Source organism: Argiope bruennichi, chromosome X2 (genome assembly GCF_947563725.1).
Source record: "Argiope bruennichi chromosome X2, qqArgBrue1.1, whole genome shotgun sequence".
Lineage (NCBI taxonomy): Eukaryota > Metazoa > Arthropoda > Arachnida > Araneae > Araneidae > Argiope > Argiope bruennichi.
This window is the reverse complement of record NC_079163.1, coordinates 1,883,945-1,901,382: the sequence shown is the minus strand read 5'-3', so window position 1 is coordinate 1,901,382 and position 17,438 is coordinate 1,883,945. Positions and strand designations below refer to the sequence as shown.

Here is a 17,438-nt window from a genome sequence, read left to right as displayed (position 1 = left end):
CATAACCATAAAGAGTATATTTCACCGCATATTAAAATGTTCATTTTTGTCTTCGTCTGAGTTTATTTTACCATGTTTAATTAAAGATTAACATATTATATTCACTGTGGGATAATTCTAATCGTAAATTACAATGAATTTACCAGAAAAGTTTTATCTTAAATTTCTGTCTGTGTCATTGATTCATTTATCTTACTTATATAGTATTTAACTGACTGTACTCATTGCTTAGTATAGATAATTCTAATCATAGATTCCGTTGCATTTATCAAAAAAAAAATTATCTTAAGTTTTGTCATAAGGGATTTTCTTAGAACTTCTGATATATTCGACTTCGTTTTTCACCATACCTAATTGTCATTTTCTGATAATGAAACGATTCGTGACTTCGAGGCCAAATCTTTGCAACAAAAAACGGAGTCGGTTTCTCTGCTTTCGTATGGGAGTCTCTATCTAAAGGAATCTATAGACTCCCTTTACCATCTGAGAAGTTGCAAGTCAATGTCATCTGTGACTCAGAGCTCCTTGCCAGTCATTGGACCTAAAACGCTCCCCATGTCACGTTTCAGTGCTATATTACGGAACAAGACTTTACGCGACAATTCCTTTCGTCAGTTTGCCTACTTAATGAAACTGAATGGGACCAACTTCAATGCAATAGAAAAGGAATAAATGAAAGTTGTAAATCAATAATGTTTGGGAACTTTTTAAAAATGCAAATTCTTTTAGAAGTGTCTTCATGGTCTCCACTTTAATTTGAAAATGGAACCAAGTAATCTTGTATGGTGCTATCCACATCTCTAACTGAAATTCTATCTGCACATTTGAAGGACCGTATGGAAAATGTATTGGTTTGTGATGGTAATCTGGTAAATCAACTAAATCAGTGGGACATGATTGCATAACTATGAACTATGAAACGACGGAGTTTTTACGGAGACTTGGCCCTTCTATCGATGGACATTGAACTTGTTGCAGTTGAAAAAATCTCCAAATGTTAAATTATATTAATGAATCATTTTTAGATAGTTGAATTTGAATTTACTTGTAAAATAGCGAACTGTATTGTCCCACATCTTATCGCTGATTTTTATTGATTTATCTGTTTTCATTTTGTATTTTATTTCAAATGATTTACATGTTTTTAAAATGTTTCAATACGTAGAAGTATTGCGTTTTTGATAAATTTATATTGCTAATTTATGCTTTTATTTTATTTCATTAATTGAGTTTATAGAGTCAACATATCGTAGTTTTTTAGTTTTTAACTTAATGCTGAAAGAAATAGCTGATGAAAATCCAGAACGTCCTGGTAGTTTTGGAGAAAGAAGTAGAGACTTTGTTTAAAGCAACTAATGGGCTCGCCATATGCAAGATATAAAAAATTGGGTTTCAAAAAAGGAATCATGATTTAAGTAAAGCTGTTAGAAAGAAGTTTAAGAAAAATAAAATTTTAGTTAATCAAGTGAATCAATAACTATTTTTTTAATTGAACTTACTTTGCACGATTCCGATGCGCAGACTTGACAAAATTCCAAAATATCCGAGGCTCGATTCGAACCTGCGACCATCTACTCCGTAGTCCAGAGCGCTGACCACTAGACCGGATGGGAATTCGGTTAGCTGAGGAAATATAATCTATTTAAATTTGACAACACGTGACAGTCAATGATGTCACTTTAGCGTATATGTGTTACAACAGGTTGTGTGTATGTCTGAACATGGTAGTACTTGCATGGGGAGACAGTAATACGGTGCATGACGTTTGCTTTCCGTGTTCTCATTGGTCGACAAGGGAGCACAACAGGTTATACTTAGTGTGAACAGGTTATATTTAGTTACTCTCGCAAGGGTCGAAATTGGAATTTTCTGATTGGCTCTTTTAGTAAATAAAAGTGAACTGAGTGTTTCGTTATCTCTCCTTTGGACTACTCGTCCTCTCCTACGGTATACCATTTCATTTTCGCTGAAAACCTTTAGCAATAGCGTGTGAACTTTTCAAAAATGGATTCATCTGAGGAATCTGCAAACGAGGTAAGTTCCAATATTTCCCCCTTCTTTTATTTCATGTACTTTATTTTTCCACAAATTAAATTTAAATAATAAAAGTTCCCTATTCACGTGTTTTTAAAAAATATAATTTATTCATTATCCACGTTTTCTTAATATGTAGATTTCACGACCTAATATGTTATTTATGCTTATTTCTAAGATACTTTTCCCTCATTTTTTAAAAAATTTCATGTACTTTTTCTTTCCATTTAAATTAAATTTAAATAATAAGTTTCTTCTCCATGTACTTTTAAAGATTTAATTCATCTATTATCCATGTTTTTTTAAATTAAAAAAAATCATTTCTCCGTATTTTTTAAAAAATACATATAGCTTTTCAAGACTTAATGTGTTATTTATGCTTATTTCCTTTTTTCCCATGTTAGGCAACTAACAAAGAAGTATTTGATGAATCTTTCTGGCCGTATGATGAAGAAATATGCAAAGAGTTAGAGTAATTCTCGGAAGTTGCAGATGAATTCAAATCAAACGGCGATTTCTCTGAACTAAATAATGAGAATGAGGTATCGAAAAGATAAATTTTATTATTTTTTATATGAAATATAACTTTATGCATAATTTATTTATACTGAATATAATTTTATATAAAAATAATACTGTACTAATGATTATTTTTTATATTAGGAAACGCAACTTAAACAAATGAAATTAGATTCTTTTCTGACTGAAAAGAATCAGTGCGGGAAAGGAGCTAAACGTGACAGTTTTCCAGAGGAAATAGACGAGGTAAAACTACTCCTATTATATTGATTTTTTAAAATTTATATTTACTATTTTTCGAAAAAAAAATTTTTTTTTCTATTTGCAGGTTTCCAGTAAAAGAAGAAAAATGTTGGATGACACATCAGCGATACCAGGGCCAAGTGGTGTTCAACAGGCAAAAAATAAGAATGGCTCCCTTGATGATTCGGTAAGAAGTTGTTATATTATTTACTCTTCCATCCATGATATTACTTTGATGCTTAAGTATAGAAAATGTTTTTGCATTTTATAAGTTTTAACTTTTTTTTTCTTAGGGTATAATTATTCATAAAAAGAAATCCAGATACTGTAGAAAATATCAAGGGGAGCAAATCATCTTTGAAGCGATGGTTAATCCTCATGGATTTGCTTCCGCAGTGTGGGGTGAATTATTAATAAAACTTGTAGATACATTACGTCGGTTAATCGAGGAAATCCTTCAACGTTCAACAGAAGGTCTCAGTTCTCGAGATCTGATAAGAATCTGTGTGTTTGCTCCTGGTCTGGACTATCCAATAAGTACTTGTCTAAATACCGTAGATGAAATGACGGTGGAAAAAGTTTTGTATGAAATTTGTAAAGTGCTTCAAAGCAAAACAACGCTCCGTATGGATGAGAAGCTGATTTTTGACATCGTAACTGTAAGACGACCCACAGGTGCCGGTAGAAAGTCAATTTTGAACATTGATGTAGATCGTCTGCGAAAGAACAGTGTTGTAACCATTCCTTCAGATAATGAAGATATTTGTTGTGCTCGAGCCATCGTCGTTGGCCTTGCTGCTGTTACTAAGCATCATCAATACAACTCCATCCGGAATGGACGCAAGCCGCTTCAAAAGACTCTAGCTCTCAAGCTGCATGAAGATTCTGGTGTCCCTATAGGACCTTGTGGTCTGAATGAAATTAAAAGGTTTGAAGAATTCTTGAATGTTCAAGTTCACGTGATTTCAGCAGAGCATTTTAACAATTTAAATCTCTCTCTTTTTCTCTTTTTTTATTGTTCAACAAATCCATTATTTTACTTTTTTTTAAATATTTTTTCGTTAAATCAATTTTTATTAAAGACAAATATGTCATCAAATCAATTTTTTTTTAAAAAACTTAGCTTTCATTTGTATTTTGTTTCAACTGTTTTAATGTTTTTAGTTAATGTTATATTGTGTATTTCGTTTCAATTGTTTCAGTATTTTATTTAGAGCCATATCTTTATATATATATATATAAATGAGTAAATTAAATGCAACTAAAAAAGGGATTTTTTTTCTTCCTCGATTTTAGGTAATTTATAAGGTGTGGAAAAAACTCTTAAACTCTTTTTGTGGCATCATAATAGTCATTATGACTTAATTAAAAACATGTCTGGTTTCTTAGGGAAAAAGTTTTATTGCTCACATTGCGACAAAGGTTTTGACCATTATTGGGAGCATCATTGCCAGAAACGATGCAATGAGTGTTACACTGAAAACTGTGTTGGTAACAGCCCCCGGTCTTGCAATAACTGTTACCGCATTTTTAAATCGGAGGATTGTTTTGATAGACATTTAGCCATTACTGGAAAAAAACAAATATCCATTTGTCAACAGGTATTTCAATGTAAAAGTTGTCATCAGCTAATTAAACGGAAAAGTCGTACGCCTGAACAACACATGTGCGGTGAATCAAAATGTGTTTCTTGTAAAAAATTTGTGTGTATGAGCAGCCATTTTTGTTTCCTGGAGCAAAAGACTCCAAAACCTTCGAGCGAAAAGTTAATTTTCTTCGATTTCGAAGCTATGCAAGAGATAGGAGAGCACATAGTAAATTTTGCAGTGTTACAGTATTATGGTAGAGAGGAAGTGGTATTCGAGGGGGTCGATGTAATTACAAAATTTTGCGATTTTCTTTTCTCAAAATCTCACGAAGGCTATACGGCTATGGCACATAATTTGAAAGGATATGATGGTCAATTTATTTTGGCTTATCTACTAAATCAGGGGGTAAAACCTCACGTAATAACTAATGGATCTATGCTTATGTCTATGGAAATAATTTCTCATAAAATAAGATTAATAGATTCTTAGAATTTTCTCACTATGCCGTTATCTAAATTTCAAAAAACTTTCGGACTAGAAGAGTTAAAAAAGGGTATTTTCCTCACCTTTTTAACACTAGAGAAAACCAAACCTATTTGGGAAGTCTTCCGGATGTTGATAATTACGCGCCGAATTTCATGAATCCTGAAGACCGTCAGAAGTTCTTGAAATGGTACGATCAAAGGAAAAAGCAACCCTTTGACTTCAGAAAAGAGTTATATGAATATTGCAAGTAAGATATATTTTAAATTAAATTCATGAATTTTGTTTTTATTTAAATAAAAGAGAGTACATTTATATTTTTTATTAAATTTGTTTTTTTTTTATTCTTATTAATAGTTGTATTCATAAGTAATTTATGTATAAGTGTCATTGAAAGAAAATTTATTTATATTTAGGTCAGATGTAGACATCTTAAGAAGATGCTGCTTACAGTTCCAGAGTGAATTTATGACGATAAACGGAGTAGATCCATTTTCATACACAACCATAGCATCCGCATGTATGGCCGTCTACAGAAGTAAGCACATACCCCAAGAGCAGATTCCCATGGTTCCGGTCAGAGGTTACGTAACAAGAGTTAATTTCACTAAAGAGTCGATAGAGTGGTTGATGTACTTGGAAAATACAATGGGGATTAAAATATGCCATGCTTTAAATGAAAGATGAGAAAGAAACATTGATGGTGCTTAGGTAGATGGGTTTTGTGAGGAAACCAATACTATTTTTCAATTTTATGGATGTTTTTTTCATGGCTGCGATAAATGTTTTAATAGAGACGATATCAATCATGTATCCAAAATTCCAATGTGGGCTCTTTTGAAGAAAACGAAAGAGAAGGTTTCTAAAGTTAGACGCTTGGGATTCAATTTGAAAGAAATATGGGAGCATGAATATCAAAGGATGAAAGAAAAGTATGCTGTTTTTAGAGATTTCTGTAATAAATTAGATATAGTAGAAAGACTAAATCCTAGGGATGCATTTTACGGAGGCAGGACGAATGCTACTAAATTATTTTTTGAAGGTGAAACTAAATACATAGATTTCACCAGCCTTTATCCCTTCGTGAACAAATATTCTCCCTATCCAATAGGACATCCGGAAATAATAACAAGCAATTTTGGTGATTTTTCTCAGTATTTTGGCATTGTTAAATGCTCCATTTTACCTCCTCGGGGGCTGTATCATCCTGTTCTACCCTATAGATCACATGGGAAATTGACATTCCCTTTATGCTCCAAGTGTGTAGAAACACAAAACAGTATTTGTGAACATGATGATGCAGATCGTGCTTTGAAAGGAACTTGGGTCACAATCGAAGTGAAAAAGGCCTTAGATGTTGGTTATAAACTATTGAAAATGTATGAAGTACACCACTTCAAGGAACAATCAACATCTCTATTCAAATCGTACATCAATACGTTTTTAAAAACGAAACAGGAAGCTTCAGGATGGCCAGAAAGATGCGAAACAGCTACAGAAAGAGCCCTTTACATAAAAAATTACGAAGACCATGAAGGTGTTGTCCTGGATCCAGACCAGATAGTAAAAAACCCAGGAAGACGACAAGTATCCAAACTTTGCCTTAATAGTTTCTGGGGGAGATGGGGTATGAAAGAAAATAAAATTCAAACCACTTTCGTCTCCTCTCTTCCAGAATTTAATGCAATCCTGACAAATACTACAAAAGAGGTACTTAATTTTCTTTTCTTCTTTTTATATAATGCAAACGTTTTTTTTAAATATATATATATATATATATATATATATATATATAATATATATATATATAATATAATATAATATTTGAAATTATATAAGTTTTCTTTCTTTCTTTAAAGATAACTGATATTTATTTCCCGAACGATTCAATTGCTGTTTTAAAATGGAAGATGAAAGAAGAATTTTCTCCACAATCGGATCAGACAAATATTTATTTGGCTGCGTTCACAACATCACACGCTCGGCTGAAACTCTATCATGAATTAGAAAAACTAGGAGAATCAGTACTCTATTATGATATGGATAGTATTATTTATGCTTCAAACGGCAAAAATGATCCCAAGATAGGTGATTATCTCGGTGACTTCACAGATGAATTGGAAGGAGATACCATTGTAAAATTTGTATCTGGTAAGGGGAAAAATATTTCTCTATTTTCCTAATGTAATATGAAAAAATGAATAATTTTTCAGTGTTCAGTTTATTTTATTTAAAAACAACTCTTAAAAACTGAGCTCATCTATTTATTTGCAGGTGGAGCAAAGAATTATGCATATGTCACGAAATATGGGAAATCTGTATGCAAAATCCGAGGTTTCTCCTTAAATTGCGAAAACAGCCTAAAACTGAATTTTGACAGTGTGCTGAAGCTTGTAAGGTCCTTTGACGACGAAAGGATCACTGTAAGAAATCCACGAAAGATTACAACAGATGTGAAAGCTGGTAAGATCATAAATAAAATAGAAGAGAAAAAATATAGAAAAGTGTACGATAAACGTGTAATTCTCGATGACCTGAATACTCTTCCATATGGTTACTAGCAGAGATGAAAAAATGTAATTTTTTTCTTTGTAATAAATAAAAAAGAATTGTTTTTTATATACTTTTTAATGTTGTTGTTATTGAGTTATATATATATATATTTTTCAAGTAATGACTTCTTCTGCACTTGATCAGATTTTTTTTTTTTCAAAAAAAATAATAATAAAAATTTGTAGAATATTCAAGACTTTTATAAAACTCTTTACCAGAATTTTCTATCTTACACAGTTGAACATAGTGAAACACAAACTCTCGTATAATTTCATATTTTTTTTATTGAACATAATAAAGAAAAAATAATGCATCAATATGTTATCCATGTATTTCTTTTGGCATACATGCGTTTTGTTTATTTGGGCATTTTTACAGTGTTACCTTTAAATATTTTTACAGCATTATCTTTAAATACTTTTCGATTAACAATATAAGCTGAAGGGATGTCCATTTCCTTTAAAGCTATATGAAATTCTTCGAATCCTGGTGGTGATTTCTTTCTATTCCGGAGTAAATCTGTTACTAGACTTACGATGTTGGTTCGAGGTATGCGTTGACCCTTGTAAACAATTTCTCCTTCAGGAGTCCAAGATAATGTTGAATGATTAGCTTTTAAGAAATCTAAAATATTCTTGGCAGTATTCAAATACTTAACAGGGGCAGACTGTAAAATTCGAGTTGTAATGGCATCCTCTTTTATTTCTGGAATAGTTTCGGGTTCTTGATTTTCAAGAAGTTCTTTCTTTTCCTGTTGAGGTTGTTGTATTTTCACAAATTTTTGAAGAATTTGTAAATATTGATTTACTTTCTCACTTTCTGGCAGATCCTTCCTTTGAAGAATATTTAGCATTTTAGTATCTAAATCAGATAAATGATCCACAAATTCTGCCCGATATTCAGGTATTTAAACCATTTTCTTAGTGTACTCCATTGATGAGAGAACTGATCACAGATATGGCAGCTGGTAACAAAAGAGATAAAAATCCTTCACCATGTTGAATGAGAAGTTGCCTCTTCTTATATAAGGGTATCTTCCTGTCCGAAAGTTTTCTTAACTTTATCTTATAAGGAGGTACAATTCCTCGAGGTGAGAGGTACAATTCCTCGAAGTACATTAAGTGCACATTCGCACAGAGCTTTGATAACATTGTTCGGACACGTTTTGAAAACTGAACTCTTTGATTTAATTTTACAAATAGCTTTCAAATACTCTAACTGTTGTAGTGTACACATGGTGATGATTAATTTGATAAAAAAATGCTCATCAAGGGGCTTTATATACTTTCCAGATATTTAGCAAATGCTTTGGCTTTGTAGACGGAACAATGATGGAAACTTTTTCCGTGCTTGTAGGGGCACAGCAAATCCAATTTCGGTAAATCTTTTATTTTGGGACATTCAAAATCATCAAGATTTAATATTTCGCGCCCGGTCAAAAATTCTAAGAATTTCTTTTTTTCAAGTCCTTTTACGTAAATATAGGAAAACGTTTCGAATATGACTGTCAACACACAGCGAAAGGTATCATAAGGTAATTCACCATCGTTCCATTCGATCTGATGAAGAAATTTAGTAATCCAAGAGTAAGTACTTTGTTTCTTACAATCCAACCTATCGAAAGAATGAGGTGATTTAAAAAGCCATCGTCCACAGAAAGTATCATCATTAACAGCATACACTGCCATCTCTTTGACGATAAAACGTCCCGGTGAGAGTTGAAATCCTTCAAAATCTAAGACTGCTGATGTCATGGTGTTTCCGCAACGAAATGACTAACGAGGCTGATATACATAATATTTATCTCCCGGAAAAAGTCCAGTGCGCAGGCGCAATGAGTCATCTGTTTGAGGTATCAGATCAACAAGCAGATAGCTAAATGCTTTTGAAGTAGCATCTTCGTATAATTCTCGAAAAAATTTCACATTGTTTGGATAAATCTGGCGACCTAAATGCATGATTTGGGAACGATCACGGGGATTTTTAAATAAAAACATGTAATGCGCATTCAGTGAAATATCTCGAATTTCTTTACCTTTGTGAAATATATTTTGAACTATAAAAATGATAGTTAAATTACGATGATGGCTTCCCTTAGTGAAAGGTTTGCTTAATTTATTGTCACTGGAAAGTTCTGCCATTAGATCATCGATCACAATTAAAGCATTCGAAATACTATTGATATTAGAAGGCAATACTTCGTGAAATTCCACATTTTTCATTTCTCTGTCAAGGTTTTGATAAGCCCCATAACACCAAATTATTTTAGGGGGAAAAGGATGTATCATCTTAAAATCAATTAATTTATTTACTAGGTGTGTCTTTCCACATCCTGTTGCGCCACCGACAAGAACGGTGCACGGGTGCCGCAGACGTAATGAATCCATGATTACTAACTGAAAACTTCATGAGTGATTGTATTTGAAAAATGCTAAAAAAAATGAATGAAATTAATGGTTGTGCTAAAAAAAATGAATGAAATAAGAAACAAAAATCTTTAATAAATGTATTTATTTACTGTTTAAAAATCATTCTTACACCATATCGTTTTTTCCCAAATTGGTATATTCGAAAATCATTTTTCTGGCATTCAGATAAATTGCTTACAATGGAATACAAAGATTTTCCTTGACATAGTTTTAAAATAAAATAAATGCAATAGGCTCCACAAACATTAGACATAAAACTTTGCATCGGTGTCGAATTCCAGAACACAGAGGAATAATGGGAAACGAAATCGTGAAACAGTCGACCATAAAATTCAGGTGGATTTCCATACCAATCAAAAAATTCAAGATTGTCAGATTCCAGGTAAAAGGCTAACCAGTGGGATCCTGGCTCAGATGACGTGTCGGTATTCACAACAATAGCAGACTTTTCTTTCAAGATCGGAATAGTGTCGGATGCAAATACACCACGAAAAAATGGTGAAGTATAAGGGTCTTTTGATAATATATAATGTATCTCATTTCCATTCATTTTCAATTTCCAAAGTCATATAAAATATTCCTCGTTTTGCTTATTTCTATTACGTTGTCGAACTCGGCATAAATTAATACACAGATGGTTTGCAAAAGCGCCTTTGAAAATTTAATTTCCAATCTCAAATTACTATGCTTAATGAGATTTAAATGATCACCATCACAAAGGTCTGGTGATAAATTAAAAGCAAACAATGTATTTCCCTTTATATAATCCTCTCTAGATAGAAATAATCCTTGGTCTTGACCAAATTTATCAGTTCCAGAAAACAAGCTATTATAAGCTCTGATATAATCATTTTTATCAAAATTCAACTCGAAAGGGTTATTTGGGACTGGCTGGCCATCTACATAAATTCCTATAAAATTCATGTCAAAATGCTTGAATTCGAAAGGTGATTTTTAAAATGTTCCATGAAAAGCATCATTTTCCACACAACCGATAATGATTATTTTAGGCATCTGTCCTACGAAAATATTGTCTTGCACCATCGACATACTTCCCTGAGGAATAGAATATACTTTGCAAAGCACTCTATTAATAGGATATTTTGCTGTTTCTTTCTCTAAAGCCTTTACGTGACCTAATATAACACCAGGACTGACACGAACTTTTCGAACTAACAAATTGATTTTTTCCAAGACAACTTTGTATCCTTCATCTAGTTGCAAGCAGAACTCGGGCTTACTTCGAATCAATTTAATTTTCACATCCACCAAGTTCAATAATAGTCTTTCTTGATGAAACAGATCACTGTGTAATCCTCCGATCATATCCACTGTAGCACTCGATTCAAAAAATTTTGATCGCTTTTTCAGTCTATCGTGATTATCGCTGTAAAACATTTCAGATGTAAGCTGAAAAGTCTTACTGTCGTAGCCATGATTCAATAACGTCTCAATATAAGATCGATAAGGATATGTATTGCTAGAGTTAGACACAAGGCGATCATTTAAGGAAACGTCTACTTGACTGAAGATTGAATGAAGAAATAAATTAACCGGGCCAATATTAGTTTTTGTTGACGTAGATTCTCTTGATGTGGATGAATCAGAATCAGTCTTAGTTTCTTTTAGAATAGGTGAACCATCTGCTTTCAAAATTTTTGCTTTTACATAAAGCTGGGTTTGACTCAAATCGAGATACTCTTCTCCACTTCCAGAAATGTGAAATTCTACAGGTCCTCCATCGAATACATTGGATAAGGGATGGAATTCTACCCATTGACCATTTTCTACGGCTGTTTGAGTAGGAGATAAATCTAAAAGTCTACTCTATTCCTTTTAAAATTTCGTCTTGCTGTCCTATGAAGAGTGTAAGACTCTTTAGTCTTTAACCATTTTTTTAATGTGTTTAGTCTTTACACTGTTTCCTAGAGCCCTTCGCAAAGCATTTAAGCCTGTAAAACTTGCTGGAAGCTCAGGATTTTTATAAAAATTTTCAAGTGAGTTTCCTGACATTTTTTTAGTTCATAAAAACTTAAATAAAATAAAAATAGGTCTTCTGTTACATACAGAAATAGCCAATGAGATAACATAAGATTTACAAAGCCTTTATATACTTTTGTATAAAAAAATATGTATATAAAAGATAAAGAATAAGATAAAAAATTTAGAGGAAATAAATAAATTTTATTATAAGACTTTAAAACTCAAAACATGATGAAGATACATCCACAGTTTCATTTAAATACAACTCTTCAATTTTTGAAAAGAATTTTACAATATCCATTTCAGTAAATAAGTCATACTGAAACCATTGCAAGTAAGTCTTTTTAATATTCAGTTTTACAAACTTAGCAGCTAACACACCCCATTCAACATTATACAGTGCTTTTTTCAAAATAAGCATCAAAATTCTGTTTCTTACTAAATTACACACAGTCATGTGCATCCATATTAACACTTTACCGACCGGCCGTCGATTAATCGACGTTTTGTTCTCAGCGCTTACCAACCGGCCGTCGATTAATCGACGTTTTGTTCTCAGCGCTTACCAACCGGCCGTCGATTAATCGACGTTTTGTTCTCAGCGCTTACCAACCGGTCGTCGATTATTCGACGTTTGCTCCCCAGCGCTTACCGACCGGTCGTCGATTAATCGACTTTTGACCGATCTGTGGTGACTACGTTTTCCACCAATTCAGCATGCCCTGAAAAAAATTCAGCTGTCGTTTTCTCGAGTGCAGCTGGGTGCAGCTGAGCGGGCGGTGAAATGGCATAGTATGTTCGAACCGCTACCGGTCGGTAAAGTGTTAAATATAAACCCTTGCTTAAAGTCAATACATTCGATTTTTGAAAGAACAGATATATTTTGTGAAATAGAGTGCAACAAACATTTACATAAAGAAGTTACCAGTTCATCATAACCTTGTGGAGTATCAGCATCCCAGTCATCTAATTTTTCATCATATGGATACTTCTGAATTTCAAAAATGACACGTTCTCTGAGTGTGTATTCTATGAGACTAGATTTAACACAATTGAAAATTCGATTCTGTGAATCCAATAAGTGTTCAATTTGAACTCCTCTGATGATTACTCTTTCTGGCACCAGATGAAATGAATTGTCGTTTCTCTGAAAAAGTCTCTGTAAACTAATACACATTTGAGAGTTGGCACTGTGATTGAAAATGCATACATCTTTCTTCACAACAGCCACGGCATCGGGATCCAAAAGTGCAGAGAAAGTGCGAAGTGTAAACAGAACAGAACTCCATTCTTCAGGCTTCAAAGACACTCCTTCTTTCGTAGGACGGAGGAAACCATTGTCATCTGTTACATAAACTCGAATGTGAACTCTGGTTTCCTTTAGAAATGAATTTACCACAACAGACAAGCCATCATCGAGATGAACCATATTTTTCGGTAACTTACTTAAAGAAATTTCTTGCTCCGTTCGGTCGTTATTACATCTTTTTTTAACCACTTGCTCACGTTGCTCATTCTTGCGTTTTGAACTTATATGCGCATTAACGAAGGACATCTTTTGGCAAATTCAAATAAGCTCAGCAACAGAGAAACACAAATTAATACAATGCAGCACGGACAAAGAACAACTCAACTCGGAATCGGTAGTGGGGGGGGGTATACTACTATCGGGTTCTAGGGGGAAATCTTGTTGTTTATAAATTAAAAGATTTAAATGGAAAAGAAATTGAAGGAACATATTAACAAGAGCTTCAAAAGGTGATCGATTCATCGTTTCGGGGTTTTATCCTGTTGAAAAATTTTGAGAACAAGAACAAAGAAAGAGCAATTAGAATACTTTATTAAATTTCGAGGCTATGCAGAGAAATTTAATTAATGGGTTCATGGTTTGAAATTATTATAAGAACAGGGCATTTAGATTAACTAAGTTAATTGCAAAGATATCGTTCTACTTAACACTTGTTTGTGATAGTTGTTCAATCAGTGCATGACAATTCCATTAAAGACGAAGTAGGAGTTGAAACTTTCATAGGTTTTATTTTCACACATATATGAACACGGACATTTCTAAGCTACCACACAAGCACATCACAACACAAAGACGAGAGAGAGTCCAAGAATTTTTAATGGCACACCTAATTCTTCGGATGTTTCACAACGGTCAACATTAGCTTGTTTCCAAGCTTCATTTAGAATTGGGGAGTTCGTAGCCCATCTTCGAAGATTCATGCTGGCCAGACTTTGAATGTAAATCATTTCTTTGCTCAATTTTATAGCTTCGGAAACGCTTGACGTGCCAGCTGCTAGGTCATCTATGTACAAATAGCTCAGCATTTTACACGCTTCTTCATATTCACTTTCGGATTTTTCTAAACGCAGTTTAATAACTGCGGCAAGTAAGAATGGGCTGCATTTCACTCCAAAGGTGACTCTTTTATATTGGAATGTTTCAATATTGTGAGGGCTGAAACCGAGATTAGGAATAATCCCCTTTTATCCATAAGAATTTTAGAAACTACCTATTTTCCTCGGTGATCCCTACCTCTAAAAAAGCGCGCTGAATATCTGCACTAAATGCAATTTTGTGTAACCTAAACCGTAACAAGATTTCAAGTAAATCAGGATTTAAGTTCGGTCCGCTGTCTAAATAATCGTTTAACGATAACGTGCCTTTTCCCTTTGATGATGCGTCAAAGACAATCCTAACCTTTGTACTATCCTTCCGTTCTCGAAACTACAGCATGACGGGGAAGAAAATAACCTGTGTTTATATTTTGGTCTAAATTCAAATCTACTCGTTCTATAACACCTTCTCTTAAGTGTTCCTTAACGATGCCATCGTATTTAACAAATAATTCCTTGTTTTTATCTAATGTTTTGTTTAAACCGAATAAATGACGTTTTGCAATTTCATAATTACTGCATAATGCCTTATTATCCTCCTTCCATAACACACGAGTTTCGTATCTTTTGTCTTTATACGTCATATTTTGTAGAAACGATTTTAAAGTTTCTTTATCTGAAAGAGACACTTCATTATCCGCATTTATCCCAATCGTTTTTAATAACCACAAATCTTTACCTTATCAAAGCTCGATTCCTCACCCTCGACGATCAAATGGTTAGCACATATCTCCTTACAATCAATTCCCCTTTCCCAGTAGTAAATATCCGAAAATACTATCAGATGCAATCAATCTTTTACTAATCCTTATATTCCTTTCGCCTAAAATCTCTGAAATATAATTCGAACCAATCAAAACATCAATCTTCTCAGAAGTACTAACATCTGCCAACTCCATTCCCTTTTCCAATGCTATGTTTCTAACAAAGTGCGATGGAGTATGAATTTTCGCCGAAGTAATCGAGTCAAAAACAACCGCTTGTATTTCAACACACCGAGTCGGGTGTTGTACAATCCTTAACGTAATCTCCACTATATCGTAAGCACGACGCTCAGCGGTTTCACTTCCGAAAGTGTGAATAGCTAGAACTTTCCTGCCCACTGTTTTCAATCAAAATTCCTCGACAACCCCTCTCAAGATGAAGGATTTATTGGCCCCGCAATCCAACATGTAACGCAAGTGCGTCCTGCTTCCCCTTCGTCCGTTCACCATAGCTGAAAATGTTTGTAATAAAACCAAACCAGGGATCCTATTTTTTTTTTTTTTTTTTTTTTTTGTTCGGTGCTGAAAGATATCATGGTAGAAGTGGTATTATTTTCTTTGGGGATAAAAGTCCCTACTTCGACTATAGGGGAAATATTCTTAGTTTCGGTATTGGATTGCGGTCTTTCGCAAATTAAGGAATTATGCGAAAAAGAACCACAGAGCTTACATTGATAGTTACTATTGCAGAATTTTCTTATGTGATTCTGAAAACGTACAAAGCATTTTCCCTTAGTCATTAAGAATTTTTTTCTTTTCATTAATATTAAGTGAGAAATCATGGCTCATGTGTTTTTTAGTACAAAAGATATTTTTTGATTACTCATTCTGTCATCGGAAGAAGGATAATGTAGCTACATTTAATGATTGCAACGATCTAATTTGGGTTTCTATTGCATCATACATTTTTCTTAAGCCTGTTACATTTGAGCAAGTTTTTACTGGATCAATCAATAAAAGTTTATGCATGTGAGAAGATATGATTATATCTGTTTGGCCAAATCTTTCCTTTAATAACTGTATCGACGCATCATAATTTTGCTCAGTTAATGAAAATCCCGATACAGCATTTAACGCAATTCCACGAAGATACGTTTTTAGATAAGTAAATTTCTCAATTTTTGTTAATGAATCATTTTTATGAATTGCGACTTCAAAGGAATTCCAAAATTCTATAAATTGACTGCAATCGCCCTGAAAGGTTTGTGTATTTTATTTCGGTAAATTAACACTTCGATTTCTTACGGGGATAACATTTTCCGCATTATTTGTAACTGGACTGTTTGTCCTTACTTGTGGAATATCCCTCAAATTTTCTATTTGCCTTTCTAGCTTAGTTCGATTGCTTTGTCTTTGTAATCTTCGCATAAGTCAATTTCTCCTTCCATTTCGCTTAAATCTATAATTAATTGAATACTCTCATCCAAGCTAATTAAATTCTTCAATTTTTCCGTGAGCAGAGCTTTTAAACTCACAGGCTCATTAAGTTTTGTTTCTTTCGTATATTCATTACAAATTTCTTTGCTTAAGGAATTTTTTTATTTCAGTTAAATGTTTCGTGAAGATAGTACGTAATTCTTTCCTTTTTTCCTTTAATCTATTAATATCCATTTTAAACTAAATAATTCAAAAAGGCTTAGAACAAATAATAAATGTGCCCACCTCTGGTTTCAGTTCCTCACTGCGCTTCCTCCAAATTGTCGTGCTTTCCAAAAAAATTCCAATTTCCAAATTTCAACATATCACGTCCAGGGTACACCACGATGTTCAATCAGTGCATGACAATTCCATTAATGACGAAGCAGGAGTTGAAACTTTCATAGGTTTTATTTTCACACATATATGGACACGGACATTTCTAAGCTACCACACAAACACATCACAACACAAAGACGAGAGAGAGAGGGTACATGTCACCGCGTCGGCGTCTCGAATACATCTGGTTAAGGGAAGAGAATTTTCCCTTTTCTCCACCGGAGGGAATCAAAACTCTAACAATAGTTCTAAGCTCTTTTTTCAGGAAAATAAAACTTCTCATTTTATTACACAACTCTCTATGTCAATAACTACAGATGGTGAATGAGAAGTTGGTTTAGTTGATTTAAAGTATCCACATACTTAGTTTAATATAAGAACAAATACTAATTTTTTCGGCTTTGGAAAAAAATTAATGATGGAAAATCAATTGCCAGGCGAATTTCATGTTGTGAGACTCTACCTGATATTCCCAATAAAATGTATTTAGATTCCTTCAAAAATAAAATTGCAATGATCTACCATCCCTTTATCAAAAGAGCTTGAATTAAGGCAAAAAGGAGAGCTGATTCTTCATATAGGTTTCTCGGAACTTCTAGGTTTCCAAACAGGACAGCTGTGTGGGAATATCGAGAGCCCATTTTTTGCAGATCTTAAGGCAGCGTTTCCCGTTATATATGTCT

The 17,438-nt window shown here is 33.4% G+C and overlaps 1 protein-coding gene across 1 annotated transcript; it reads left to right on the top strand.

Annotated features, from left to right (window-relative positions):
• The first annotated feature begins 5,693 nt into the window (after positions 1-5,693).
• Positions 5,694-7,429, top strand: LOC129960338 (uncharacterized). The gene is made up of 3 exons (XM_056073712.1): positions 5,694-6,578; positions 6,728-7,019; positions 7,143-7,429. Exons 1-3 carry the CDS (start codon positions 5,694-5,696, stop codon positions 7,427-7,429), a joined length of 1,464 nt encoding a protein of 487 aa, XP_055929687.1.
• Positions 7,430-17,438: the final 10,009 nt, after the last annotated feature.